At 36.6% G+C, this 24,797-nt stretch overlaps 6 protein-coding genes across 10 annotated transcripts; 4 read left to right on the top strand and 2 right to left on the bottom strand.

Moving 5' to 3' along the window:
• Nucleotides 1-1,109: 1,109 nt before the first annotated feature.
• AT5G17070 (serine/threonine-protein phosphatase 4 regulatory subunit-like protein) lies at nucleotides 1,110-4,036 on the top strand. Of its 2 annotated transcripts, none has more exons than NM_121713.3 (8): nucleotides 1,110-1,400; nucleotides 1,820-1,900; nucleotides 2,109-2,157; nucleotides 2,255-2,351; nucleotides 2,791-2,843; nucleotides 3,242-3,304; nucleotides 3,385-3,655; nucleotides 3,756-4,036. In NM_121713.3, the coding sequence occupies exons 1-8, from the start codon at nucleotides 1,255-1,257 to the stop codon at nucleotides 3,827-3,829; spliced, it is 834 nt and encodes a 277-aa protein (NP_197209.2). In that variant the 5' UTR covers nucleotides 1,110-1,254; the 3' UTR covers nucleotides 3,830-4,036. The 2 variants fall into 2 exon arrangements, with proteins under 2 accessions (NP_197209.2, NP_001330196.1); NM_001343480.1 differs by lacking the exon at nucleotides 1,110-1,400 and adding an exon at nucleotides 1,428-1,625 and having other exon boundaries at nucleotides 3,756-3,975.
• A 232-nt stretch (nucleotides 4,037-4,268) lies between these two features.
• Nucleotides 4,269-6,602, bottom strand: ARFB1B (ADP-ribosylation factor B1B). 2 transcript variants are annotated; one of them, NM_121712.4, is made up of 7 exons: nucleotides 6,231-6,602; nucleotides 5,856-5,946; nucleotides 5,383-5,498; nucleotides 5,126-5,185; nucleotides 4,981-5,046; nucleotides 4,695-4,892; nucleotides 4,269-4,589 (listed from the first exon to the last, which is right to left on the bottom strand). In NM_121712.4, the coding sequence occupies exons 1-6, from the start codon at nucleotides 6,285-6,287 to the stop codon at nucleotides 4,704-4,706; spliced, it is 579 nt and encodes a 192-aa protein (NP_197208.1). In that variant the 5' UTR covers nucleotides 6,288-6,602; the 3' UTR covers nucleotides 4,269-4,589; nucleotides 4,695-4,703. The 2 variants fall into 2 exon arrangements, with proteins under 2 accessions (NP_197208.1, NP_001331669.1); NM_001343479.1 differs by having other exon boundaries at nucleotides 4,269-4,892.
• Nucleotides 6,603-7,753: 1,151 nt separating this feature from the next.
• UGT78D2 (UDP-glucosyl transferase 78D2) lies at nucleotides 7,754-9,555 on the top strand. The gene is made up of 2 exons (NM_121711.5): nucleotides 7,754-8,452; nucleotides 8,635-9,555. The coding sequence occupies exons 1-2, from the start codon at nucleotides 7,951-7,953 to the stop codon at nucleotides 9,513-9,515; spliced, it is 1,383 nt and encodes a 460-aa protein (NP_197207.1). The 5' UTR covers nucleotides 7,754-7,950; the 3' UTR covers nucleotides 9,516-9,555.
• A 659-nt stretch (nucleotides 9,556-10,214) lies between these two features.
• Nucleotides 10,215-12,142, top strand: AT5G17040 (UDP-Glycosyltransferase superfamily protein). Of its 2 annotated transcripts, none has more exons than NM_121710.3 (2): nucleotides 10,215-10,844; nucleotides 11,122-12,059. In NM_121710.3, exons 1-2 carry the CDS (start codon nucleotides 10,380-10,382, stop codon nucleotides 11,983-11,985), a joined length of 1,329 nt encoding a protein of 442 aa, NP_197206.2. In that variant the 5' UTR covers nucleotides 10,215-10,379; the 3' UTR covers nucleotides 11,986-12,059. The 2 variants fall into 2 exon arrangements, with proteins under 2 accessions (NP_197206.2, NP_001331794.1); NM_001343478.1 differs by having other exon boundaries at nucleotides 10,255-10,844; nucleotides 11,108-12,142.
• A 307-nt stretch (nucleotides 12,143-12,449) lies between these two features.
• Nucleotides 12,450-14,210, top strand: UGT78D3 (UDP-glucosyl transferase 78D3). Its single transcript, NM_121709.2, has 2 exons — nucleotides 12,450-13,112; nucleotides 13,259-14,210. The coding sequence occupies exons 1-2, from the start codon at nucleotides 12,620-12,622 to the stop codon at nucleotides 14,143-14,145; spliced, it is 1,380 nt and encodes a 459-aa protein (NP_197205.1). The 5' UTR covers nucleotides 12,450-12,619; the 3' UTR covers nucleotides 14,146-14,210.
• A 163-nt stretch (nucleotides 14,211-14,373) lies between these two features.
• On the bottom strand, nucleotides 14,374-22,711 carry XPO1A (exportin 1A). 2 transcript variants are annotated; one of them, NM_121708.3, is made up of 32 exons: nucleotides 22,341-22,711; nucleotides 21,693-21,809; nucleotides 21,520-21,612; nucleotides 21,354-21,425; nucleotides 21,091-21,198; nucleotides 20,937-21,019; nucleotides 20,674-20,812; nucleotides 20,522-20,590; nucleotides 20,359-20,436; nucleotides 20,128-20,190; nucleotides 19,990-20,034; nucleotides 19,742-19,849; nucleotides 19,510-19,608; nucleotides 19,169-19,369; nucleotides 18,956-19,015; nucleotides 18,583-18,693; nucleotides 18,210-18,307; nucleotides 17,963-18,071; nucleotides 17,602-17,667; nucleotides 17,411-17,509; nucleotides 17,249-17,329; nucleotides 17,090-17,179; nucleotides 16,852-16,937; nucleotides 16,671-16,751; nucleotides 16,396-16,578; nucleotides 16,211-16,277; nucleotides 15,992-16,102; nucleotides 15,762-15,869; nucleotides 15,540-15,677; nucleotides 15,294-15,431; nucleotides 15,094-15,198; nucleotides 14,374-14,998 (listed from the first exon to the last, which is right to left on the bottom strand). In NM_121708.3, the coding sequence occupies exons 1-32, from the start codon at nucleotides 22,437-22,439 to the stop codon at nucleotides 14,876-14,878; spliced, it is 3,228 nt and encodes a 1,075-aa protein (NP_197204.1). In that variant the 5' UTR covers nucleotides 22,440-22,711; the 3' UTR covers nucleotides 14,374-14,875. The 2 variants fall into 2 exon arrangements, with proteins under 2 accessions (NP_197204.1, NP_001190324.1); NM_001203395.1 differs by lacking the exon at nucleotides 19,990-20,034 and having other exon boundaries at nucleotides 14,427-14,998; nucleotides 22,341-22,619.
• Between the last annotated feature and the right edge of the window lie 2,086 nt (nucleotides 22,712-24,797).

Here is a 24,797-nt window from a genome sequence, read left to right as displayed (position 1 = left end):
AAGTATAACACCAAAAAAAAAAAACAATAGATAGAAAAGACAAGGAAAGGAAGATTGTAAAATTCTTAATCATCAAGTTTCGCCGCAAAACAAAGTTAATTATTCAAATTCATCATCTACATCATCTAAATCAACAAGGATAGGAGAAAGACAACTCCATAATCCTCTTAAACAGGTATAAAATGTTCTTTGGTCCGAATCAATAATTCACCCGTGGATGCCCGTTCAATGAGACAATGAACCATATTGAGGCCATGATCCATCAACAAGAAAATAACTTAGTTGCAGCTGCAACTAATTAAAATTACTGGTGAACTCTCATGAAACAAATTCTAATTTGTTTGTTTGATTGATTGATTTTTTTCACAATGGTTTCAAAATTTATTCTTTTGATTTTGTTATAATAGTTCTATGATAGATTTGAAAGGTAAGTTTTGACATCTACTTCAACCGATGATTGTTATAATAGTTCTATGATAGATTTGAAAGGTATTTCTACATTTAGAGAGAGAAGAGAGAGAAAGAGAGATGTGATAGGAAATCATAGGCTTACCAACCTATAACAAAAGACAAACGAAGCAAAATGAGGCGGCAATGGTGAGTACACTTGGCTCATAAATGCGTATCATGTCTATAGACAATAAAATGTCACTATCAATAAATGAAATTTTAGACTTTCCAAAGGATCAATGAAAGGTGGTAAAACTGATCTTAGGGTCAGTGGAAGCATGGGTCTTTATGTTTTTTGGTCAGCGACTGGACAAATGGTGTGAGACAAAATGAAAAGGATACTATCAAGTGTGTAGAAAAGAAAATAATCTGAAACTTTATTTTTATTTTCTTTTTGTTTTTAACTTAAAAAGAAAACGTCTTTAGTTTTTTCAACTTTTATTTTCTAACAATAATGGTCTCGTACAACTACAAGACCAGAAAAAAAAAATCTACCATACTTTAAGTTTAATGTAGGCCAAACAAATGAATAATCTTCTAAACCCTAACCCAATAATTCTTTTTTTAATGTTCTAACCCTAACCCAATAACGCAGGCCAAAAAATATCTACTATATTTTGGTCTTCACGTTTTCTCGCATATAAAATGCGCATTACATGCTCGGGTCGAATCGGATCCAATACGGGTCGAGTCGAGTCGGGTCGGGTCAGAGCAAAATTGAAAAAATCCTCTTTACCGAATTTTATCCGGCGAATTGCGGATTCAGCTATTTGAGCAAAATTGAAAATCGCTCTGAAACCAAAAATGGAGAATCCGTCATCATCGGAAACTTCCGAGATTTCCTCCGTCGTTCATCCCAATGACGGCGTTCATCCCAATGACGGCGTTCATCCCAATGACGGCGTTCAACGCCAGGATCACGCCGTCCTTCCCGAAGTTCTTGAGCATCCGTATGTTTGCTTCCTTCTCTTCTCGTTACTCTGATATCTTTGATTTTCATCACTCTTGCTTGCTTTTGCGCTTAAATTATTTCACCAATCTCTGTTAAGTTAATGCTAGTAGTTCATATATTGTTATTCTTGAGGCCTGTGTGCAAAACGATTGGTTTCTTGGATATATTTGAGTTTCGAATCGATGAGCCACCTTACGCTTCTGATGTTGTTTTTAGGATCTAGGTGTGTTCTTCCGTTTGCAGAACTTTTACTTAACGATTTTAGATCTGATTTAGGAGGATAATGCAAGAACGAACACTCAGGTTTATTTTTGGTTTTCCATAGACTGGTTGGTTGCAGATGAGGTCACGAGGTGTTAAGTGTCTCATTTCATAGTAGATGGTTTCTGTGCTTTAAGATTGATCTTTCTTTTGCAGTGGAGCTGAGCAGATAGCAGATATGTCTGAGGAAGAAGTAAAGCGCACATTAGAAGCTGTAGCATCTACTGGGAAGTTCTGGTAATATCAATTTTCTATACCTATGAGTAGGCATTGTTGTTATGCACTTAAACTGGGATCCTATCTTATCCTTCCCGATATGTATTCTTCTATAGAGTTTCGATGTGCTGAATGAATGGGTTTCTTTCTGAGTAATTCTAGGGTTTAGGGTCTCATCTCTGTATTGCTACATCTAGTTGAGTACTTTTTTTACCTTGTAATATTACAGGCAGGACTGGGAGATACTAAAGGGAACGCTATCGTACTGGTTGAAGAAGGTATGTGCAGGTATACCAGGAGTGTGAATATATATTACCATTCCACATCCATCCTGATTATTTCAATGTTTAACTATCTATGTGGTTTGTTGTAAAGGTTCTATCGGAATATTCTGAGGCAAAAATGACGGATGAGCAACAAAAGGAAGCTCTTGGAGAACCATATTCAGAGCTGGTTAGTCGATTGGATGAAGGTCTATATCTACTCACTTGTTAGTTTTGTTACTTTGATTCCAGAAAGTTTGTGTAGATGGGAGTTTGAAACTGTGAGAAAGGGTTTGGTATAAGGGCTTAATCAAGGGGTTTAGTATCTCGTCAATCATTATCAATCTATTTTCTAATAGACCAGCTATAACTCTACCCATCATCGTTTCCTCAAAATGGCTACAAAAAAGAATCTGTGAGAAATTTTAAGAAATGACCTTTGTAAATGAAATAAAAGTGCCTTTCTTGTACAGTGTGGGAACCATATGTTGAGAATTGTGACAGGGGCTTTGCACTTCAGTTATTTAAGCTGCTTTATGTTTTTTTCTGACCTTTTCCAGTTTTATTTATGCTTTTACAACTCTGAGTACTCTTTTTTACTCAGAGACCTTTCTAATTGGTTTCTTTTGTTCCTGTCTTGTTTTGCAGCCCTTCTTAGATTCGATGATGGACCTCCATTTACATTGCAGAGACTCTGTGAGGTAAGTAGATGAGTTTTCTGGTCATGATTTACTCCAATGTCAGAGATATCATTTTTTATTAGCTTGCATTATTTAATATAAAAATTTCACTTGTATAGTATAGTGTAAGAGTGTAAGAATCAGTTCAATCCATACCTTCACTCTGTTGTTCAACATTCTCATGGAATCCTAAACAAACTTATTTCCTTAAATTTATGATATATCAGGATTTTCCACGTTTTAAAGTCCAGGATACATAAATGCTACATTTGCAACTCTTGGAAAAGTTGTAATTATCAAAGCATACCATTCAAGTGTCTTATAAAAACTGCTCTCTTATATTGTTTAGAGTTATAAGCTTTTAAAATTGTGTTGACATCATAACCACAAAGCTTTTTGGATTAATATGTGTTCAACAGATCCTTTTGGCTGCAAGGAGCATCTACCCAAAGCTCTCAAAACTCGCTCTTGCATTAGAAAAGGTACGAATTTGAAACTCTTACCTCTGTAACTTTGTACTTGATGTACACATTTCTTCATTGATTTTGTGGAATATATGCAGAATCTGTTGGTTACTTCTATGTTAGCCATCAGTACAGAGCCACAATCACAAACCACTGAGGATCCAAACACAGCAACCTCAGAGACAATAACATCTGCTGCAAGTTGCGATCCAAATGTAATTGAGTCAATGGGAGGCGATAAGGATGAGATAATGACAGAGGTAGAAGAAGCAGATGTTGATGACGCAATGACTGTTGACATGGAAACAATCGATGAACCATCAGAGACAATGACGACCACGAGTGAGAGTGAGACTCTAAGCGAAAACAGTTGAGTTTCTGATTTGATTGTTACTTTCTTCTACAGTTTCCATCATTTCTTGAGCATGTTTTGGTTTATTCATCGTGCATTATCAACTTCCTTCTGTAGCTGCTGCACAACCATTATCGGATTCAATGGTGGCAGAGGAAGGAGATTCACGGTTGCCTACAACGTGTGCCTAGAGAGTCAAAGTTTGAACATTATCAGCTTTGAAAACTGATCTGGAATATAATGCTTGTTCTAGGATCTTGATCTTGCACTATATTAGTCTTAAGAATATTCTTGTTTTTGTGGAATTTCTGGTTTATCAGTAAAACGCATTTATCCTACTGACCAGCACAAAGAAAGAAGAAGTAAATTCCCTAGATAAAAGAGAAAAATTAAACAACCTAGATAACCTAATAATGGTAATATAACGATGTCAGCATTATGTGTTAATCTTTGTGAGATAAAAATTCTTATCTTCAGCAACGTGTTAATCTTTCTCTAAGCTTAAGCTTTTTCTAATTTCTAAGAGAGTTTGCAACATACTGTTTTCAACTGGGATTTTTGGGTAGATTCTTAACTGAATATTCTGCATAACCTATAAAATCACCAAAAGGCCAAAATGCCAAATATGTTGAGAAAAAGAAGAAGGGAAAACTTATAATTGTTATAAAAAAATATATCATGATTTCGAAGGAATGTATATACATCTACCAAAGTCTTAATCGGACAAAGATGACCCCAAAGAGAAGGTTTTTCAGATGATACAACTCTTCATCAGCAGAATATACAAAGAAGCTTTCATGGCAGCATGATCAAAATTCAAAAATAGTCTAATGGAGTCTAATATTGCCACAATGAGAAGATCATTCTTTCCTTAACAAAAAAAGTCTTCAGAGATTCTGATTTCGTGATAAAGCCAAGAAGAAGACACTGGCCATTGATATCAAAGTATACCTGCAAGGAGAAATGACGTTTTACAAGATCCTGATCACGAGACTGAGAGTAATTGTACTGAACTACTGGTTATAGCTCGCTGGTGTTTTCAGGTCTTTATATTACCTGGAAGATTTAAAACGAGTGGCCAACCGATGTGAATCCAGCGGCTTTAACATCCTTAAGAGTAGATGATAACCAGTCCAAGCCTTCATAAAGCCCGTCTCCACGAAGAGCACAAGTACCTTGTATGTGCCATTTCCTGTTCTTGAGATCAAATAAGCCTAACCCTTCACATACTTCTCTCGGTGACATGGCTCCTCTCTAATATCCAGCAGAGTAAAGAAGTGAATTGAGGAATTATAAGCACAGACGAGAAACAAACAAAAACCAAAAGAAAATATCGAATTACCATGTCCTGTTTGTTTGCAAACACCAGAATGATACTGTTTAGCATGAATGGGTCTTTTATGATCTCCTGTGGCAATCCGAGAGCAGGGTAAGGTATAATCCAGAGAGTTTACGAAAAGTCTTTTGCAAGTTCTGAGGTATTATACCTGAAATTCTTGCTTTGCTTTCCCGATCCTCTCTCGATCTAAGGAATCCACCACGTATATCTGCAAGAGCATCATAGAGTAGTCTTATACCATGGTCGATAAAGATGGAAAAAGATCTAAAGATTGGCCAAGCAACATATGATACTGCAACATCATAACCAAATATAGGATAACATATGCCAACATAGAGATGGAAAAACCTTGAAAGTTAAGTATCTGACTGAAAGCAAAAATCGAAAAAAAAACTATATACGTACAAGTCCATCAGTATTATTGAAGTAATGCCTCCAAAGAGGTCTCAGTTTCTCTTGGCCACCAACATCCCAAACTGTGAACATCACATTCTTGTACTGAACTTTCTCAACATTGAATCCTGAGTAACATAAGTTTAAATTGTCAGCAGACATAATCCAAACAACCAAAAGGAAAATGACAGAACAATAATCATAGATAAAAGTATAATGTCACAAGAACCATGTATCATAACTGAATGACACAAGAGAAATTCACAGACACAACTTATGACTTCAGAAGTACAAGGCATCACAAAAGTTGGCAGAATATCATGAGATTCAGCTGAAGGAGAAGATAGATGTTCCGAGTATCTACAATTCTGACAGCATTCACCAAAGATCTATCCAAATCTTGTTCCAAAACAAGAAATGAATCCAACTACATAGCTTCTGAGATCAAGAATAATCACAGCTCAAAAAACAACCAGAAAGCTTACCAATGGTGGGAACAGTAGACAAAACTTCTCCAATATGAAGCTTGTAGAGAATAGTTGTTTTTCCAGCAGCATCCAGCCCCAGCATAACGACCTGTCATTAATCACAAAATTGGAAAAAAAAAAGAGAGATTCAAAAATCATTTCTTCAATTCTGATTCATCATGCCACAGCTAACAACAAATCTATGATTCGTAATAGAGAAGAATCCAGAAAACACAAGCTTGAGTTATAAAGTCTTTTCCAAATCCAAAATTCCGAAACATCAAAGGTCAGACATGGGCGATAAAAGCTATGACTAAAACCAAAACAAATCAAAGATGACAAAATTACACGAGATCCCATCCAGATAAATAGCACGAGAGATGATGAGATTACCCTCATTTCTTGATTGCCGAAGAAAGTATCGAATAGCTTACGAAAAGCTTGACCCATCGCTCCCAAACCCAAAAAAAAAAACTCTTCAAAAATTAGTTTTGTTTTATCTTATCGAGCTAGACAGAAAAAGCAATCGTAGAGAAAATCAGACGACGACGAGGAACGATCGATTTGGAGGAGGAGACAAAGGAGACGGTGAATAGATTTCAGAGAAATTGAAGGGAAATAATTTTACGAGTTTCGGTCCAAAGGATTTCAGGAGCAAGTCTTCTTCAACGGAATATTCATATTCCTTTCAAATTATTTTACTTCCACCATTCTCTCATTTTCTCAAATATATAAATTTAATAATACTATCGCAAAATAGTGAATATTTTTTTCTAGGCTTTGCAGCCCAATTTACAAATAATGGGTCGGATTGGTTTCTAACTTTTTATTTTGGGTTGGCAGGCTCGGTTTAACAATAGCCACATATATCACCTACCAAACGAAACGAATTCAGTGAGTATTGAGTCAAAAATCAGAAGTAATAACAATTTTAATATCTTAGGGGGTAAATTGAAAGTGAAATTTTAAGAGATTTGTGTAAAATTTATAAATCTAATGTTATTCAAACATGGATTTTAAAAAGTCTCATGAAATTCAGTGTTATTGAACTAATGATTTCAAAATCCATCTTAAAATATACTTTTATTGATAAACAATTTGTGGATTTGAATTTAAGGTGTGCATAATATCTGAATTTGAACACCCAATCGTTAGTAATAATTTGAACCAGTATCCGAATGTATATCCTAACATACCTACAATTTAAGTACATAGTAATAAATTATTATTAGCATTTATATTTATAATAATTTTAGTGTCAAAATATTAGGATTTTAAAATATTTTAGATATTTTTGGGTATTTAATCTATTTTTGAATAAATTTGGGTAAAAATGTTCAAAATTTTTAGATGTTTTGTATACTTTCTAGGAGTTTAGATAGATTCGTTTATAAAAAAGTTGATTTTTGGGAACTTCGGATAATCCAAATTCGAAATATTCTGACCCAACCCACAATATAGAATTATCCGAATAGATTTTATACCTCTAAATTTGAAAACCTAAAAATCTAAAATATTCGATCTGAATTCAAACGGATACTCTAACTCCCACCCTTTTTGCTAGTGTTATAATTTCCTATTTTTTCAACGGATGATCATAAAAAACAAAAGTCTACTACTTTGTTGACGGGTAAAATAGATTATTTTCTTTTATTTTTTCCCTCTAAAGTCTTAAAATAAATCATTCAACCAATCAAATCTTATGACAAATCAATAATTTTTATTTTTTTGGTTGAAAAAATAATCTAATAATTGCTTTATTAAGATATCATGTACAAAGTACAGATACAAATACAATCCTAAAAATGTCCTTTCTATAAGAAGAAAATTACATAAAAAAACAAAAACATTTTCTCTGAAAAAAAAGAAAATATCAAAAAACGGATTTTGTTATTAAATTTGTCGTTCATAAAAAAATTTGATTAAAAAAGTTGTTTACTTGTTATATAAAGAAAGAGAAGAGATCGGTACCAACCACGAAACACGAGCTTTACACTTGCTCGGTGGTTCATTTACGACCACACTCTCTCTTCTCTTTAGCCCTCTCCTCTCTATTTATTCTCCAACAAACTCTCTCTTCTCTTTTCAAGTCTTCTTCTTCATTACTCGCACCATGACCAAACCCTCCGACCCAACCAGAGACTCCCACGTGGCAGTTCTCGCTTTTCCTTTCGGCACTCATGCAGCTCCTCTCCTCACCGTCACGCGCCGCCTCGCCTCCGCCTCTCCTTCCACCGTCTTCTCTTTCTTCAACACCGCACAATCCAACTCTTCGTTATTTTCCTCCGGTGACGAAGCAGATCGTCCGGCGAACATCAGAGTATACGATATTGCCGACGGTGTTCCGGAGGGATACGTGTTTAGCGGGAGACCACAGGAGGCGATCGAGCTGTTTCTTCAAGCTGCGCCGGAGAATTTCCGGAGAGAAATCGCGAAGGCGGAGACGGAGGTTGGTACGGAAGTGAAATGTTTGATGACTGATGCGTTCTTCTGGTTCGCGGCTGATATGGCGACGGAGATAAATGCGTCGTGGATTGCGTTTTGGACCGCCGGAGCAAACTCACTCTCTGCTCATCTCTACACAGATCTCATCAGAGAAACCATCGGTGTCAAAGGTAATATATACAAATTTTTGAATGCTTCCCAATTCCGACTTGTGATTTTGTCTTTTATCTCATAAATAAATATGCAACTAGAGGAAAATTTAGCTAAAAGAAGAAACAGAGGTTAAGATACTATTGATTTGAAGATTTATATGTATTTGTGGTAATGTTTATGATTCCATTCTAATTTACAGAAGTAGGTGAGCGTATGGAGGAGACAATAGGGGTTATCTCAGGAATGGAGAAGATCAGAGTCAAAGATACACCAGAAGGAGTTGTGTTTGGGAATTTAGACTCTGTTTTCTCAAAGATGCTTCATCAAATGGGTCTTGCTTTGCCTCGTGCCACTGCTGTTTTCATCAATTCTTTTGAAGATTTGGATCCTACATTGACGAATAACCTCAGATCGAGATTTAAACGATATCTGAACATCGGTCCTCTCGGGTTATTATCTTCTACATTGCAACAACTAGTGCAAGATCCTCACGGTTGTTTGGCTTGGATGGAGAAGAGATCTTCTGGTTCTGTGGCGTACATTAGCTTTGGTACGGTCATGACACCGCCTCCTGGAGAGCTTGCGGCGATAGCAGAAGGGTTGGAATCGAGTAAAGTGCCGTTTGTTTGGTCGCTTAAGGAGAAGAGCTTGGTTCAGTTACCAAAAGGGTTTTTGGATAGGACAAGAGAGCAAGGGATAGTGGTTCCATGGGCACCGCAAGTGGAACTGCTGAAACACGAAGCAACGGGTGTGTTTGTGACGCATTGTGGATGGAACTCGGTGTTGGAGAGTGTATCGGGTGGTGTACCGATGATTTGCAGGCCATTTTTTGGGGATCAGAGATTGAACGGAAGAGCGGTGGAGGTTGTGTGGGAGATTGGAATGACGATTATCAATGGAGTCTTCACGAAAGATGGGTTTGAGAAGTGTTTGGATAAAGTTTTAGTTCAAGATGATGGTAAGAAGATGAAATGTAATGCTAAGAAACTTAAAGAACTAGCTTACGAAGCTGTCTCTTCTAAAGGAAGGTCCTCTGAGAATTTCAGAGGATTGTTGGATGCAGTTGTAAACATTATTTGAATGTGAAATGATTTTGGACAAATAAATAACAACAGTTTCTATTATTGGTAACAAAAACAGAGTTAGTGAAGAAGAAGAACGTTGTCTTCTAAAGGAAGCTACTTTGAATTCATAAGGATGGTTTGATGTTGTTAATTGTTATGAACACACAATTTCTTATAATCTCAACATACTTGTAAATCAAACTCAATTACAAATTGAGTGTTTATAAATACGAACAATTGGACTTAGCCAATCTGGGGGCATCGTTGCTTAATACAAAAACACATAAGGAAATGTGGAAGCTCTCTCTTTGTGATAACAACAGCTAGTCGTTCTCTTTCATATGTTAACTAGTCGCAAAGATAGTTCATGGATGAGAACTCTCCAATGGGTATAAATCTTAGCAGTGATGTCAAGGATACGTTGGATGAAGGAGCATATGGAGATAGCAAATTTGGGTTGCTGGACTGTGATCTTGAATGCACGGCTCAGAAAATCTTGAGGAAAAGACCGGTCAAGCGCTCGTGGTATTACTACCATCAGGGACTAGTGACCAACATTACAACTTCTTTACTCGATCTCATCCTTTGTTTATGTGTCGGTCATTGAGTCTCTCTCCCATCCAACTTTCAAAACTATATGACCCAAAAAGTCGTCCCTTGTAACATTTAAATTTAGTGAACAATCAAATCAAATAATATATATATTAATAAGATCCATTAAATTTGGGTTTTCTTACGTGAAATAAAGATGAACCACGAATTTTACCTACCAACAATATTAAAAACCCGACAATACATGGTATTTCTGTATTTAATCCACAAGGTCCACAACCATTCCATATTCATATTCTCTCTTTAATTAACGTTTGCTTTCTCTTCCATGGCCAACTCCCACGTGGCAGTTCTCGCTTTTCCATTCGGCAGTCATGGTCAGGCTATCCTCGCCGTCACCCGTCGTCTCGCCACCGCAGCTCCTTCCACCGTCTTCTCCTTCTTGAACACCTCACAATCCAACTTCTCGTTGCTCTCCTCCGATCTTCCTCCGAACATTCGGGTCCATGACGTGTCCGACGGTGTTCCCGAGGGATACGTGCTCTCGAGGAATCCACAGGAGGCGGTCGAGCTGTTTCTTGAAGCGGCGCCGGAGATTTTTAGGAGAGAACTCGCGGTGGCGGAGACTGAGGTTGGTAGGAAAGTGACATGCATGCTCACGGATGCGTTCATCTGGTTCGCGGGGGATATGGCGGCGGAGATGAAAGTGTCGTGGGTTGCTTTCTGGACCTCCGGAACTCGCTCACTGCTCATCTCTACACAGATCTCATCAGAGAAACAATCGCTGTCAAAGGTTTATATATATTCCAACCTTGTGACTTTGTCATTAGACATGCTATTAAAGGAAAGTTCCTAAAATGGGAAACAAAGGTTAAAAGAATTATGTCATTTTTACCAAAAAAAGAGACAAAAAGAATTATTTGTATATGTCACTATAAAGGTTATTCAAATTTAAATAAAAGAAATTACAAGATTCATATATATATATATATATATATATATATATATATATATTTTTTTGATAATGATATGATCCTTTCTAATTTACATAAGTAGATGGGCGTATGGAGGAAACATTAGGGTGTATTTCTGGAATGGAGAAGATCAGAGTTAAAGATACACCAGAAGGAGTTGTGTTTGGGAATTTAGACTCTGTTTTCTCGAAGATGTTGCACCAAATGGGACTTGCTTTGCCTCGTGCCACTACGGTTTACATGAATTCTTTTGAAGAATTAGACCCTACATTGACTGATAACCTCAGATTGAAATTCAAACGTTACCTGAGCATCGGTCCTCTTGCGTTGTTATTCTCTACTTCGCAAAGAGAAACACCATTGCATGATCCACACGGCTGCTTGGCTTGGATCAAGAAGCGGTCCACTGCTTCTGTAGTTTACATTGCCTTCGGTAGAGTCATGACACCGCCTCCTGGAGAGCTTGTAGTGGTAGCACAAGGATTGGAATCGAGTAAAGTGCCTTTTGTTTGGTCGCTCCAAGAGAAGAACATGGTTCATTTACCAAAAGGGTTTTTGGATGGGACAAGAGAGCAAGGAATGGTGGTCCCATGGGCACCACAAGTGGAGCTGCTAAACCATGAAGCAATGGGTGTGTTTGTGTCGCATGGTGGGTGGAACTCAGTGTTGGAGAGTGTATCGGCAGGTGTACCAATGATTTGTAGACCGATTTTCGGGGATCACGCACTCAATGCAAGATCCGTGGAGGCTGTGTGGGAAATTGGAATGACGATTAGTAGTGGAGTCTTCACGAAGGATGGATTTGAGGAGAGTTTGGATCGGGTTTTGGTTCAAGATGATGGCAAGAAGATGAAGTTTAATGCCAAGAAGCTTAAAGAACTAGCACAAGAAGCTGTCTCTACGGAAGGAAGCTCCTTTGAGAATTTCAAAGGTTTGTTGGACGAAGTTATGAAAGTTTGAAGCAAATAGACTTTGGATAAATAAACAAATAAACATGTTCTGTTTTGGAATGAAAATGAAAAGACCTTTTTTGTAAAAAAAAAGTGAAAGTGAGAATCTTTATCCTTTGTTTTTATTTTTTATTTTTTTCTGTTATGGTAACTTTGTAATTAATATATACATATCTAAACAAATTGTATGTCGGTAGATATATGTTTTGAGAAAAAAATATCTATCGTGTAGACTAGTCTCCATATAAAAAAATATCTATACGTCTGTCGATCTAGGGGCTTACTTTAGAACATTGAATGAAAGACAGATGAGACTTGATGAGAAAACTCACCATATAATATAAGAACCACAAATTCTACCTACCAAAACAATATAGCAGGGACATAAACAAAGGACAAAATAAAGGTATACTTAAATTTGATTAAGAGAGAAAGAGTCTATACTTGCTCGGTGGCTCATCTACGAACTCTCTTTAGCGTACGAACTCTCTTTAGCGTACTTCTATTTAATGTAACTACGCACATTACTCTCTCTTTAGCATACTTCTATTTGATTAATGTAACTACGCACATTTTTCTCTCTTTAGCGTACTTCTATTTAATGTAACTACGCACATTATTCTCTCCTTAGCATTGCCTGCATCATGGCCAAACCCTCGCAGCCAACGCGAGACTCCCACGTGGCAGTTCTCGTTTTCCCCTTCGGCACTCATGCAGCTCCTCTCCTCGCCGTCACGTGCCGTCTCGCCACCGCTGCTCCCTCCACCGTCTTCTCCTTCTTCAGCACCGCACGATCCAACTCGTCGTTACTCTCCTCCGATATCCCCACAAACATTCGTGTCCACAACGTCGATGACGGTGTTCCTGAGGGATTCGTGTTGACGGGGAATCCACAGCACGCTGTTGAGCTGTTTCTTGAAGCGGCGCCAGAGATTTTCCGAAGAGAAATCAAGGCGGCCGAGACCGAAGTTGGTAGGAAGTTCAAGTGCATCCTTACGGATGCGTTCCTCTGGTTAGCAGCGGAGACGGCGGCTGCGGAGATGAAAGCGTCGTGGGTTGCGTACTATGGAGGCGGAGCAACCTCGCTCACTGCTCATCTCTACACAGATGCCATCAGAGAAAACGTCGGTGTCAAAGGTATACACAAATCTTTTCTTGCTTTACGATTCCATTGAAATTTCAATATTGCAACTATAGATGCCTTATAGGGCAAGTAAACCTGCCTGTTCCACAATAATCCCCCGAGGGATTTTTAAAAGAAATGTCTCCATTCTAATTTTCAGAAGTAGGTGAGCGTATGGAGGAGACAATAGGGTTTATCTCAGGAATGGAGAAGATCAGAGTCAAAGACACACAAGAAGGCGTTGTGTTTGGGAACTTAGACTCTGTTTTCTCTAAAACGTTGCACCAAATGGGTCTTGCTTTACCTCGTGCCACTGCTGTTTTCATCAATTCCTTTGAAGAATTGGATCCTACGTTTACAAATGATTTCAGATCGGAATTCAAACGTTACCTAAACATCGGTCCTCTCGCTTTATTATCTTCTCCATCGCAAACATCAACGCTAGTGCACGATCCTCACGGTTGCTTGGCTTGGATCGAGAAGCGGTCCACTGCTTCTGTAGCGTACATTGCCTTTGGTAGAGTCGCGACACCGCCTCCTGTAGAGCTTGTGGCGATAGCACAAGGATTGGAATCGAGTAAAGTGCCTTTTGTTTGGTCGCTACAAGAGATGAAAATGACTCATTTACCAGAAGGCTTTTTGGATCGGACCAGAGAGCAAGGGATGGTGGTTCCATGGGCACCACAAGTGGAGCTGCTAAACCATGAAGCAATGGGTGTGTTTGTTTCGCATGGTGGGTGGAACTCAGTGTTGGAGAGTGTGTCGGCAGGTGTACCGATGATTTGTAGACCGATTTTCGGGGATCATGCAATCAATGCAAGATCTGTGGAAGCTGTGTGGGAGATCGGAGTGACGATTAGTAGTGGAGTCTTCACGAAGGATGGATTTGAGGAGAGTTTGGATCGGGTTTTGGTTCAAGATGATGGCAAGAAGATGAAGGTTAATGCTAAAAAGCTTGAAGAACTAGCACAAGAAGCTGTCTCTACCAAAGGAAGCTCCTTTGAGAATTTTGGAGGATTGTTGGACGAAGTTGTGAACTTTGGATAAACATGTAAACAACACCTACTAGTTGTTATCTTGCATTGTGGGCGGGAATAATAAATTATTGACGTATAAGTTTTCGAAGTACAAATAAACGTTTTATGCTATCTTAATATTTATTGTTACGTGTCAATAATTTAATTTAGATGGCATTTTCGTTTTCATAAATTAAATAGTTGTATTTATTTAATTTAGTGGTAGTTTTATTTCATATGGGGTAACAAATAAGAGTAAAATAATGATGACTAAATTCAAAGTTTTGTTTGATAAAATTGTCAAAGCACACTTTAAAGTGGACGATTTTAATGAGAAACATCACCACAAGTCAATCTTACAATTTTAAACCCCCTAGGGGGTGACAAAGATAGAGTCTAAAAAAATATCTTGCACCTAAAACACGAATCACTGAGTAATAGAAACAAACCCCCAAAAAAAGGTCAAAGCAAAAAGGAGCCAACCATATGAGATAACTAGAGAAGGTCCCTAATGTTTAAATCTACATTAAACCCAATTAATTAACCAAACAAGACACTAATTTATCCCCAAAAAGATCTCTGTTTTCTTAGCTTTTCCAATCCTCAAAATCGAATTGAGAAGCTTCGGAATACGGTAGTAGAGATACGGTCGGGGAAATTAATCTCTCCTTGAACTCTTTCCTGTTTTCAAAAACCTATGATTACAAAAAATCCAGCCCATTGAACACAGGAAGCTTCTTCTTGTTGCACCCTTCTTAATTTTATGAGTCCACCATCTCGTCTTGAATCTCATTAGGAGCAATAAGCCCAGGAATTGAAAGCATTCTTTGACGTTCTCTCTCTCTCTGTGCAGCTGCTTCCTCAGCATAGAGATCTTTGTTATCCTGAAAAATAAGTATTCAACAAATTGGCTTCGGCTATTTGGTTTTGAGTTCTTAAAACCAATTTGAATGGCTTTTGCGAAAGACAGGTTAAGTACCTGAGCGGAAAACTCCTTAGACTGTACAAGGAAGTCACGAATGTTATTCTTAAATCCAGACGGGTCATTTCTAGACTCGTATAGTCCATTCACAAATTGTGTGACCTGTATTATTTGTTGATATCAATATATCAGGATACGAAGTAAAAAACCAACATGAAAACTGTGAAAGTGAAACTTCTGGTTTTAGTTTTTATTACCTCTGCTGCAGTCATGTTTGGGAATGAAGAGCTCAGTAGCTTAATGGTGTATTCGCGAACAAATGCAACGTTGTCCGGATACGGGTAAGGAACGGTTGTAGCATCCCACAAGGGTTCTGTCAAAGCACCGCTCTCAGGCTGAAATATATAATTATCAAACGGCTAAGTGCATAGAACTACCCATTCCCAAGTAAATGATTACTTAAGCTATCAAATAAGAAACAACAAGAGAAGAGATGGTTTTACCAGGCAAAACAGTTGCTGCAGCACCAACACATGTAGCTTGAAGCCAGGCTTATGGAAGGTATCGGTCAAAACGGCAAATATTTCTTGCTCGATTTGCATAAAGTATGACCGGTAGAATTGATTACAAAATTCAGATTGCTGTCACAATCAGAGTAAAGTGTTAGAGCAAGCGTAATATATGCCACAACCACTGAGCTAAAAGAAGGAAAATAAACACCAAACCTGAAAGTTTTTCAGCATCTCAAGCAAAAGATTAAGCCCGGTTTCAGCAATATTTCTCTCAGTATGTCTAAATGCCCAGATAATTGAATCCATCACTAGCTTCAGTTGCTGTTGCAAAATGACGATACAGTAAGAAACAGAAGCAAATAATGAGAGAAGGCTTAGAAAGAAGGTCAAACGACTTTTCAATCACGTAAAAGAATAATATATGCAAAAACGTAATCACTAACCGGACTTGATAACTTTATCAAGGCAGGGAAACAAAACGTAGCAATAGCACGGAGTAATGAGAAAAACTTGAGGCGGTGTTCTGGATAATCTTCAAAGTTCTTAGTTATCATCTGCAATAGGATGAATAAAAGGTGTCAATAAAGTATACAAGGCATAAGAACGACCGCCACGCAAGTCTTTCATCCCGTCAAATACACACAATCCATAAAATCTGTTACCTCCAATGTACACTGGAATACAGCTTCAAATATGTGAGGCACGTCGTCTAACATTGTTGCCTTGTACCTGAAAGAAAAAAGTCAAAATAAAATATTGCAGCATGGTAAACATCTGCCCAGATCTTCCAACCTTTTCACAATTACAGTTAATTTATTAGGGCACACATCAACAATAAGAGGCATACTTGTTTATAATCGTTGCAAAGAGTGAAAGAACTTCGGATTCCCTAGCATCAGGCACATTCCTCGCATAGTCACCAAGTACTGATTCCATCATTGGCGGCACAAATTGTTTCCCTATGTGTGGCTGGTCTTCAGCTTTGTCTAAAAAGGTTTCTATCAGCTTAAGTGTTTCCCTCTTAACCGATCTGTATAGCAAAGAATCACAATACAAATTATTCCAGTTTTTCCAAACAGAGGCATCTAGAACGTTATTTCTGGTGCATAAAGCCATCCAAACCTTAAGAGTTTTACAAAAGATGTCTTGGAAGCATATGGTCCTCCCTCAGTAATGTTGGTTGACACAAGCTCACTGTACATTCTGGTGCAGCCATGGAAAAAATAAAATGATCATCCACGTAAAAGAACTAGAGAAAGAGAACCATGACTATTAACGCTATAAGGATGCATCATGGATTTACCTGTATACATTCAACATATCCAAGAAAATCAAGGAAATTTGGGATAAGAAGTATGTTCCCAGTGAAGTAGCAGCACTAGTATTAGTCTGCAGGGAAAAACACATGTTATTAGTTGGACCTTACAATCAAACCAACAGTTGTCTAAACACCAACAGATGCACAATCTTAACTACTATAATGACATGAATTCACGTGATGGAATCATAATGCATTGTGAGGAATAGGTAAGAAATCAGACCTGTAGGATGTTTAGCACTGTACGTATCACAACTTGATCCTTGAGGAATTCTACACTGTGGCGTGCCTGTCCTATGATTTCTGCCCATTTCTACATTGTATAGGGGAACAATTTTAGCCAGATATGTAAACAAAAATAGCCACATTTTAATTAACATACCTGGTTGGGGAGTGCCATCAACCTCTGGAGATATTCATCTCTCTTCTGAGGATCTGATTCTGCTTGGATCATATTACCAACCTGGAGAAAAGAGAAACGATGAGATCACAACAGGAAAATTTGCTCTGATTGGCATGCGAATAATATTTCTGGAAAACTTACTGATTCATAAAATGAGTGTATTTGATGAGGCTCAAGATCTTGAACAGTTGTTGCAAGGCCTGTTAGAAGTTCAGATACAAATGGTTCATTCTCTCCAACCTGAAAGAACAACGAGCTGTAATTAATATCTCATTCAGAAGACAATGGATATACTAAAACCTAACGGTGGATAAAAATACAGCAATACATACCTGTACAATAACGAATTTTCGCTTGCACTTTTGAACTATTTTCAAGAATGTATCACAGGCCATGTCCTGAAAGGGAAACATAAGTATCAAGTATCTGTGATTGGGAAGGTGCAAGGTCTATAAATCTATGAAAGAATATTCAGTCAAAAAAGAGACTTCAGATAGCTTGAGACGATTATAAATAAACTACAGCACCGTAATTAACAACTTGAGCATATTTTTGCTACCAATATATTCTCCAAGAGCTTAAAAATATATTATTCATGGATTTTAACAGCGAATAACACATCATTTTATCTGAGATTCCACCTGGAAAACTGTATCTCATAATATATAAACTATAAAGATTGGGACCAGCTACCTGAACACCAGGATGTGTTTCATGCATGAATTCAAACAACTTGTTCACAACTGTCTTCAAAAACTTCCAATGGGCCCTTAAGAATCTTGGATACTGGCCAACGACATACCTGCAACCCAGCGACAGCAGAACAGAGAGGTCATACTTAACCAAAAAAAATCTAACATCGCCTTGAAAGAAATAGAAAATATAAGATGATAGAAGTACAACAACCTAGGCAGAAATTCAGCTGTAGTAACAAACTTACATGATGTTGCTTGCAATAACGGCTTTATTGTCTTTTCCCTTGGTAATTTCACATAAATTCAACAAATCACGAATGACCATCACCAAAAACCTGTTTTCCTGAAGAAAAAATGGAATTTAACAATTGTTAGCACAGAATTAACAATGTAAACCTTCCAGAGCAAAGTATGGAGCAGTCAGGCCGATAATGATATCTCATGAAATGGGAGGTTAATGAAAGAAACAATTAACATTGAAGGTTGACACTGTCAAACTTTCTTGAATTAAGTTATGGCATACTAGCCCACAGATGGAGAGGTGCAGCATTACAAACAAGAACTTCTACGGTTATGAAAAGAATTTGCAGTCAGGTGAAGCATAGCAAAAGATTTTACCTGATCTTCTGCCATAGATCCGGAAATAGACCCAATAGCCCAGCACAAAGTGTTCAAATTGTTCCATGCCCATTCCTCCCCACTTAATTGTTTGTTTAGCTTCCTCAACATCTTTTAAAGGAACAATCCGAAGTTCACATCAGCAAAACAGCATGGAACAGACCAAAGTAAGCTTACATATCTACCAGAAAATCTCATATCTTATAACAGGTCCATGTTAAAATTGCTAAAGTTAGCAGTACTAATATGATAATTCACACTATAACAAGGAGAAACTCATTTGATAAAAAGCATACTTGATCATAAGACTGCTAATCCTCAATATTTCACAAATTAATACGCATAGACCGGTATCATCATGGTGACACTGTACCTGCTTCTCGGTATCATCATGGTCAAGGTGTGAGAGGTAGATTAATGTCTCCCGCATTATCTGCATTTGTTCAAACAAGAAATGGGGAAGAAATCAAAGAGGATATCCAAAGAGGATTCAAATAAATAAAAAATTCCTTGTATAACATCGCACTGTTGGTATATATCTAAGACATCTGAAGAAAAGCAGTATGAACTGGACAAGAATTGATACCTTATATTGGACAAGAACATCATTGTCCTTCATGGTTTCACGAACGATGTTCCCATTTTCATCTTCAACAATAAGCACTTCTTCAGGCTTCGCCATGCGGTTAATCATTAACCCTCTTAATTTGGACATTGGGTGAGAATAAAGTTGACGCCGCTGCATGACTTGAGAACCAAGGCCATCAACCATACCAGGAAGGAAAGGCTGGGAAAATTGCAAGTCAACGCCCAAGGTGAGTAACCAAATCAAAGCAAGGAAAGTTTAACCAATACAATATATAACTATAGTATCAACCTTAAATAAATGTAAAAAATTGATCATATTAGTCAAGGAATCCAACGTACCTGCAAACCCATCAGGCTTGCACTTACTGCAGGGTTATCAGAATTATGATGCGCATCAAATAGCTCCAACACCAACGAGTTCCAATAGTCCAAACAAACCTGCTCAATCCACAAGCAAGCAGAAAACGTCATCTTTCAGACACGAACAAAAGCACATAAGAATATAATTAAGGAAAAAATTAACATACAACTCTATCAACAGCAATCATATTAACAAAGACAATTTAGGTACCTTAAATACTTCAGTGTCGTCAACATAAGATATATTAATGAGATATTCTAGACCAGCGAGTAACAAAGAGACAACTTCTGGCGTTGATTCTAGGACTCGAATATGAAACTGCAGAGATAGTAGTGAAATAGTTAAGAAATAGATGATGAAACAATAATTACTGGAAGCATTAACACAAATCATTATACATATCAAAATTTCCATAAACCCAACATGAGATATCTAACTCAACAAAGAAAAATAATTACCTTGAAAAAGGAAGTGAAAAATAGTGCCAGGTTCTGGATAAATGCCTAGAGGTGACACATAAAATTCCGAGTCATAACCTTGATAAGTTATTCAAATGAACGATCTACCTTAAAACCAAGCGTGCAGAAAATACTTACTTGTTCTTCACCACTTCCACTGGAATATGCCTCAGGGATCTTTGTACTCGGTGGGAGAATTATCTGCAAGTACGAGAACAAGTGTAGACCATCAGGCAAGAAGCCAAGACAAACAAGAAGCAGACCAAATTCACTACTTTAACTTAATAAGAATGAAAGAAAAATCATTCTTAATAATACAATGAACTAAAAGACAAAAATAAATAAATAACAAGAAGACGATTAATTTACCCGCAGCTGCCCTATAAATATGGTATACATTTTGACATATTGAACATTGTAGAAGTCCCCGAAATTAAGAGCTGCGACCTGATCGACAAAATTCGAGCCAATAGAGAAATAAATAATACATTCAATTAACATTAGGAAAAACTGAACTTAAAAACTGAGGTACCTCGGTCAGACATTGAATAGTGAGGTTCCTATATGCTGGCACAGGAAAAAATTTAAGGAGGGTCTCAAGCTGTAAATAACCAGAGCAGCTATCAGAAGAACATATTGTGGTACCAATTAACATCAATCTATAAATTATTTGAAGTCTATTACCAAAGTAGACTCAAAAATGTAACCCAATGGAATCCAGGAAAGATAGGCATGCAATGCAGACAGTGTTGCACGTATAAGATCCTGTCTTTGAGAAGCTGAGAGGACATATAGGCATAACTCATGAATGAGTTTAAACTCACTGCACATAAAAAAAGCACAAATAGGTAAATAATGAGATACAACGTCACTTAATCAACATATACACGATAATAAAGATTGAAAACTAATAATTACTATGCTAAAATTGAGATTCTCAAATAGACCTGTTTAGAGATTGTTTCAGCTCTTTAATCTTCTGCTGAGTCATTTCTCCTCTTGAGAAATCAAAAACCTCTTCACTTAGGAGCTAAATAAAGGAAGAAAATGTTTAAAATATTCCAGTGAGAACTGATTATGATATCATGTAAAGATTCTTACTTTCAAAATGGCCATGCAATTTTCGCAGATAGTTTCGCTAGTTTTAGCAGCTGCAACTAGATCAGGAATGAAGCTTGTCCACTTTGCCGGCCAATCATGTTTCACGATCTGTGCATTTATCACAACATATGTTATGCCAGAAGATAAAATAAGTCTACGGGTTGGAATGAAGTTTGTAAGTATCAGCTACTGAAACCAAAGAGACAAGAGAAGTGCAACTAATAAACGCATTGAATATTATTATCAGGGAGTGCTGAATATACCTGGACCAAAATGACATTTAGCTTGTTGACATAGAGCCTTTCTGATCTGAAAGATGCTTCATTACTCGAGAGCTACAAGGTAAACTCATTATCAAAACAGTTCTGTTAACTAAGCTTCCCAGTTATATCCAGAGAACAAGGTAATAAAGCCTCCAAAAGTATATACCTGTACAATAACCTCTGAGATGTAATTTTTCATTCCATCTCGTTGTTCAACAGGCAGTGCATTCCATCTATACTTTATAACACCTTCTAGAACCTGAGAGTGGATGCCAAAAAGAGTAAAGTATCTCAACAGAACAGTTTTAATTTACAACTGCATAAGGAACTAAAACTGACCTGCAGAGCAAAGAACTTGGTATCCAAGCTGTTTGTATTTTGTAGAATGTGGACAACTTGAAGCCACATATCTGGATTAGCCTGCAAATCCCGCAAAATCTGGTCCGCAGCAGCTCTCTGAATATGTTTCGGGAGCAATGCCGATTAGTTCAAGGTAAAAACTAAAATACAAATGAGGTGAATGTTGACATTGAAGCAGAAGTATAAGAAATACGAGATTCGGTAATCAGAAAATTAAACAATCATAGCAAAATTATCTTTTTAAGTGATGCTATTTCACTGCCAGATGAGCTCAAAGACAGAGGATAAAAATTACAAGTATGATTGGAAACAGTGAAGCGACAAAAGAACAAGGGACTTAATTCACCAATCTCGAGTCTCAGTGAGCAACTAAACCATTGTAATTCAATACATTACTAAAACTCTAGGACCCTAAAAATCCAAATTGAAAACTCGAGCTGCCCGAAACAAGCGTCTTAAGACAAAGATGTATCAGAGTGCTAAAACCCTAACAACGAAACGCTCCTAATTCCTACTCCTCACACCCAATCGAGAAGAAGACGCTCAAACAATAAAACAGACCCGCGAAATAGACTAATCATTGGTCGAGCCCCTTGAACAAGTCAAAACCCAGAGAAATTGAAGCACCTCTTCTTTAGATCCGGTAACAAAGAAGGCCGCAACAGTGGCATCGAGCACACCGACGTCAATCGGCTGGCTCAAGTCCCTTAACTTCTCAGCCGCCATGGCAGAGAGAGATGTGTCCAAAGTTCGCAGTAGAATCTTCCCGGAGGCTAATCAAACCTCTCCGTTAAGACTATTAACAGTGAACGAGAGAGACGAAAACCCTAGGAGAGAGAGAGAGAGAGAGGGAAAGGGGATAAAAATCTAGAGAGAGAAAGGAGAGGATGGTTTAACACAGAGCGAGAAAAGAGAGGCTTATATATACACACATATATATAGAGAGAGAGAGTTCTCAAAAGACAGCTTAAAATTGACGCAGGGGACGGGGAGAAAACGAGTGACTTTGAAATTTGTTTTACATCTTCCTCTTTCCTTATTATTTTATTAAGGTAACTTAATTAATTAATTTGATTTGAAACTTTATTAGTTTACTAAGTTTTTATGCTGTTTTTTAATTGTTCTGAGGCCTATTTGTAGAATTGAAATTTAATAATTTGTTGAGTTTTTCTGCTATTTCTTGATGGGGACATAAGGAACTTAACAAAACAAAATAGTTTTCAAAGAATTTAATTTACATACATAAAGGAAAAGTTCATCTTCTACTTCTTCTTTTTTTTGTTTAGAAAGAAGGTTTTTTTTTAATGCATCCTTTCTTTTCTTCTTAATAACTAAGCGGAATTAGAAAATCTTGAAATCTAGTTTCTTGATATCCTGATAAACAAATTTAACCACATATACCATTAATTAGTTTTTCTTACTTTCTATAAATTTAATGTTACCAAATAATTTTTAAATATTTTATAAGAATTTAATTTCGCTCCAAATATCTATTTCGCGCCAAATAGATTAGTGACATTAAATTTACAGAGAATAAAACAAACTCACTTTCTAGTGTTTGTGAGAAAAACAATTATCATGGTATTGAGTTATTAGATTTCAAATTAAACTTTGCGCTAAAATCATAATTAAAATCTCACAAAAAGTGTCCAATCTGATATCATAATAAGTTTTCAACCGTTTATATACTCTTTTTTTTTTGCTAAATACATAAATATTGTTAAAATGAGATTTTAGGCGTTATAGAGCAAAACCTACATAAAAAGCAAACGTGACAAAAAAAGAGAAGTAAAAACAAGATTACAATAAAACTTAGCAGCTTACATAAGATTTGGTAAACTTAGTGAATCCAAAAAAGCATCAACCGTTGCCAGCTCTTCCTACTTCTTCTTGAGGTGATGTTGTTGTGAAGCTCCCGATCAGCGAACTTGAAGATAAGAGCTGGTGATAGGTGTTGCGAGTTATGAAGGAGGTTATTTCACTGTCTCCATAGATTGTAAACCACGACATGAGCTTCAAGTTTTTGAAACAAGGACGGAGCCGCAGGGGAAGAGAGATGAGTCGAAGAAAGGAGTTCTACCTAAGAACAAAACAACATTTGACGCGAACACAATCTGCTGAAAACCATTATTCAAATCTGAGAAGAAAACTCACAAACAAACAGTAGATGATCACGCGATTATGTTGCACTAGAAATTTGTTTTTTCTTACTTTGTATTGATTCTAAATAATTTTCAAGTTTATAAAAAATTTCGCGCCAAATATATTTTAGTGATATAGAGTTATTCAGTAAAAATGATATTGATCATATATTTTTTATTATGTAAAGGTCTAAATTAAGATTTCTTTTCTCAACTTAAAATGTTGTTATTAATATTAGGTAATGATATGGATGTAGTCCCAATTACAATTTACCAGGCCAGCCCAATTTATTTGGGAAGGCCTTTTAATGAATTATATATTTTAAATAAAGAAAAAATGATATTGATAAATATATAATTCAATAAATTAATTAAGTTTCCTTTTTACAAGATAATACAACTTAAGTTACAAATTATATTCAAATTAATTAATTAAGTTTCCTTTATATTCAAATTATGTACAAAAAACTTTGTTTTAAAATATTGTTAACAAATACGTTTATGCTGATTTTAAGGGATTGATGTGAAATTTGTTTAGATTAAATTTGATTGATAATGTGATTGACAATTTAAATTAAGAATGTAAAGTAAAATTAATTAGTTTGGAAAAAAGATTTAGTGTTAATAGCATTGGGTTGTAAATAAGTTCAACTCTACGATTTATTTGCTAGAATGACTGCAAAAATATATATATAGATAAAAAATTATCTTCATCTCCTATTTTGCATAAAATGAATTGAATATTATTTAATTTTTTTTCTTCAACTCAAATTTTCCAAAATTTTTCAATTTTTTCGACATATACAACCAGTTGCACCTTTCTTTCGTTCGTAAATCTAGTTACAAAAATTATCAAAAAAACAAATTAAGTTACAAATTTCTTCTGTCAAAAATAAAATAAAATGGAACATTTGATAGCATACTTTATAGTTTATACTAGAGT

The sequence above is a fragment of the Arabidopsis thaliana genome, chromosome 5 (genome assembly GCF_000001735.4).
Source record: "Arabidopsis thaliana chromosome 5, partial sequence".
NCBI classification, from domain to species: domain Eukaryota; kingdom Viridiplantae; phylum Streptophyta; class Magnoliopsida; order Brassicales; family Brassicaceae; genus Arabidopsis; species Arabidopsis thaliana.
This window is presented reverse-complemented; position numbering and strand designations above follow the sequence as displayed.

Excerpts from the sequence above, each read along its gene's own strand:
- AT5G17070 (NM_121713.3), top strand. The coding sequence starts at position 1,255 with ATGGAGAATCCGTCATCATCGGAAACTTCCGAGATTTCCTCCGTCGTT. Across the intron at positions 1,901-2,108 it reads GCATCTACTGGGAAGTTCTG|GCAGGACTGGGAGATACTAA; the intron begins GTAATATCAATT and ends GTAATATTACAG. Across the intron at positions 3,656-3,755 it reads TGAGACTCTAAGCGAAAACA|CTGCTGCACAACCATTATCG; the intron begins GTTGAGTTTCTG and ends TTCCTTCTGTAG.
- UGT78D3 (NM_121709.2), top strand. The coding sequence starts at position 12,620 with ATGGCCAAACCCTCGCAGCCAACGCGAGACTCCCACGTGGCAGTTCTC. Across the intron at positions 13,113-13,258 it reads AGAAAACGTCGGTGTCAAAG|AAGTAGGTGAGCGTATGGAG; the intron begins GTATACACAAAT and ends TCTAATTTTCAG.
- XPO1A (NM_121708.3), bottom strand. The coding sequence starts at position 22,439 with ATGGCGGCTGAGAAGTTAAGGGACTTGAGCCAGCCGATTGACGTCGGT. Across the intron at positions 21,020-21,090 it reads ATTGCATGGCCATTTTGAAA|CTCCTAAGTGAAGAGGTTTT; the intron begins GTAAGAATCTTT and ends TCCTTTATTTAG. Across the intron at positions 17,668-17,962 it reads AAACACATCCTGGTGTTCAG|GACATGGCCTGTGATACATT; the intron begins GTAGCTGGTCCC and ends TTTCCCTTTCAG.
- UGT78D2 (NM_121711.5), top strand. The coding sequence starts at position 7,951 with ATGACCAAACCCTCCGACCCAACCAGAGACTCCCACGTGGCAGTTCTC. Across the intron at positions 8,453-8,634 it reads AGAAACCATCGGTGTCAAAG|AAGTAGGTGAGCGTATGGAG; the intron begins GTAATATATACA and ends TCTAATTTACAG.
- ARFB1B (NM_001343479.1), bottom strand. The coding sequence starts at position 6,287 with ATGGGTCAAGCTTTTCGTAAGCTATTCGATACTTTCTTCGGCAATCAA. Across the intron at positions 5,947-6,230 it reads TCGGCAATCAAGAAATGAGG|GTCGTTATGCTGGGGCTGGA; the intron begins GTAATCTCATCA and ends GATTAATGACAG. Across the intron at positions 5,047-5,125 it reads AAGCAAAGCAAGAATTTCAG|GAGATCATAAAAGACCCATT; the intron begins GTATAATACCTC and ends GGATTGCCACAG.
- AT5G17040 (NM_121710.3), top strand. The coding sequence starts at position 10,380 with ATGGCCAACTCCCACGTGGCAGTTCTCGCTTTTCCATTCGGCAGTCAT. Across the intron at positions 10,845-11,121 it reads AGAAACAATCGCTGTCAAAG|GAAACATTAGGGTGTATTTC; the intron begins GTTTATATATAT and ends GGGCGTATGGAG.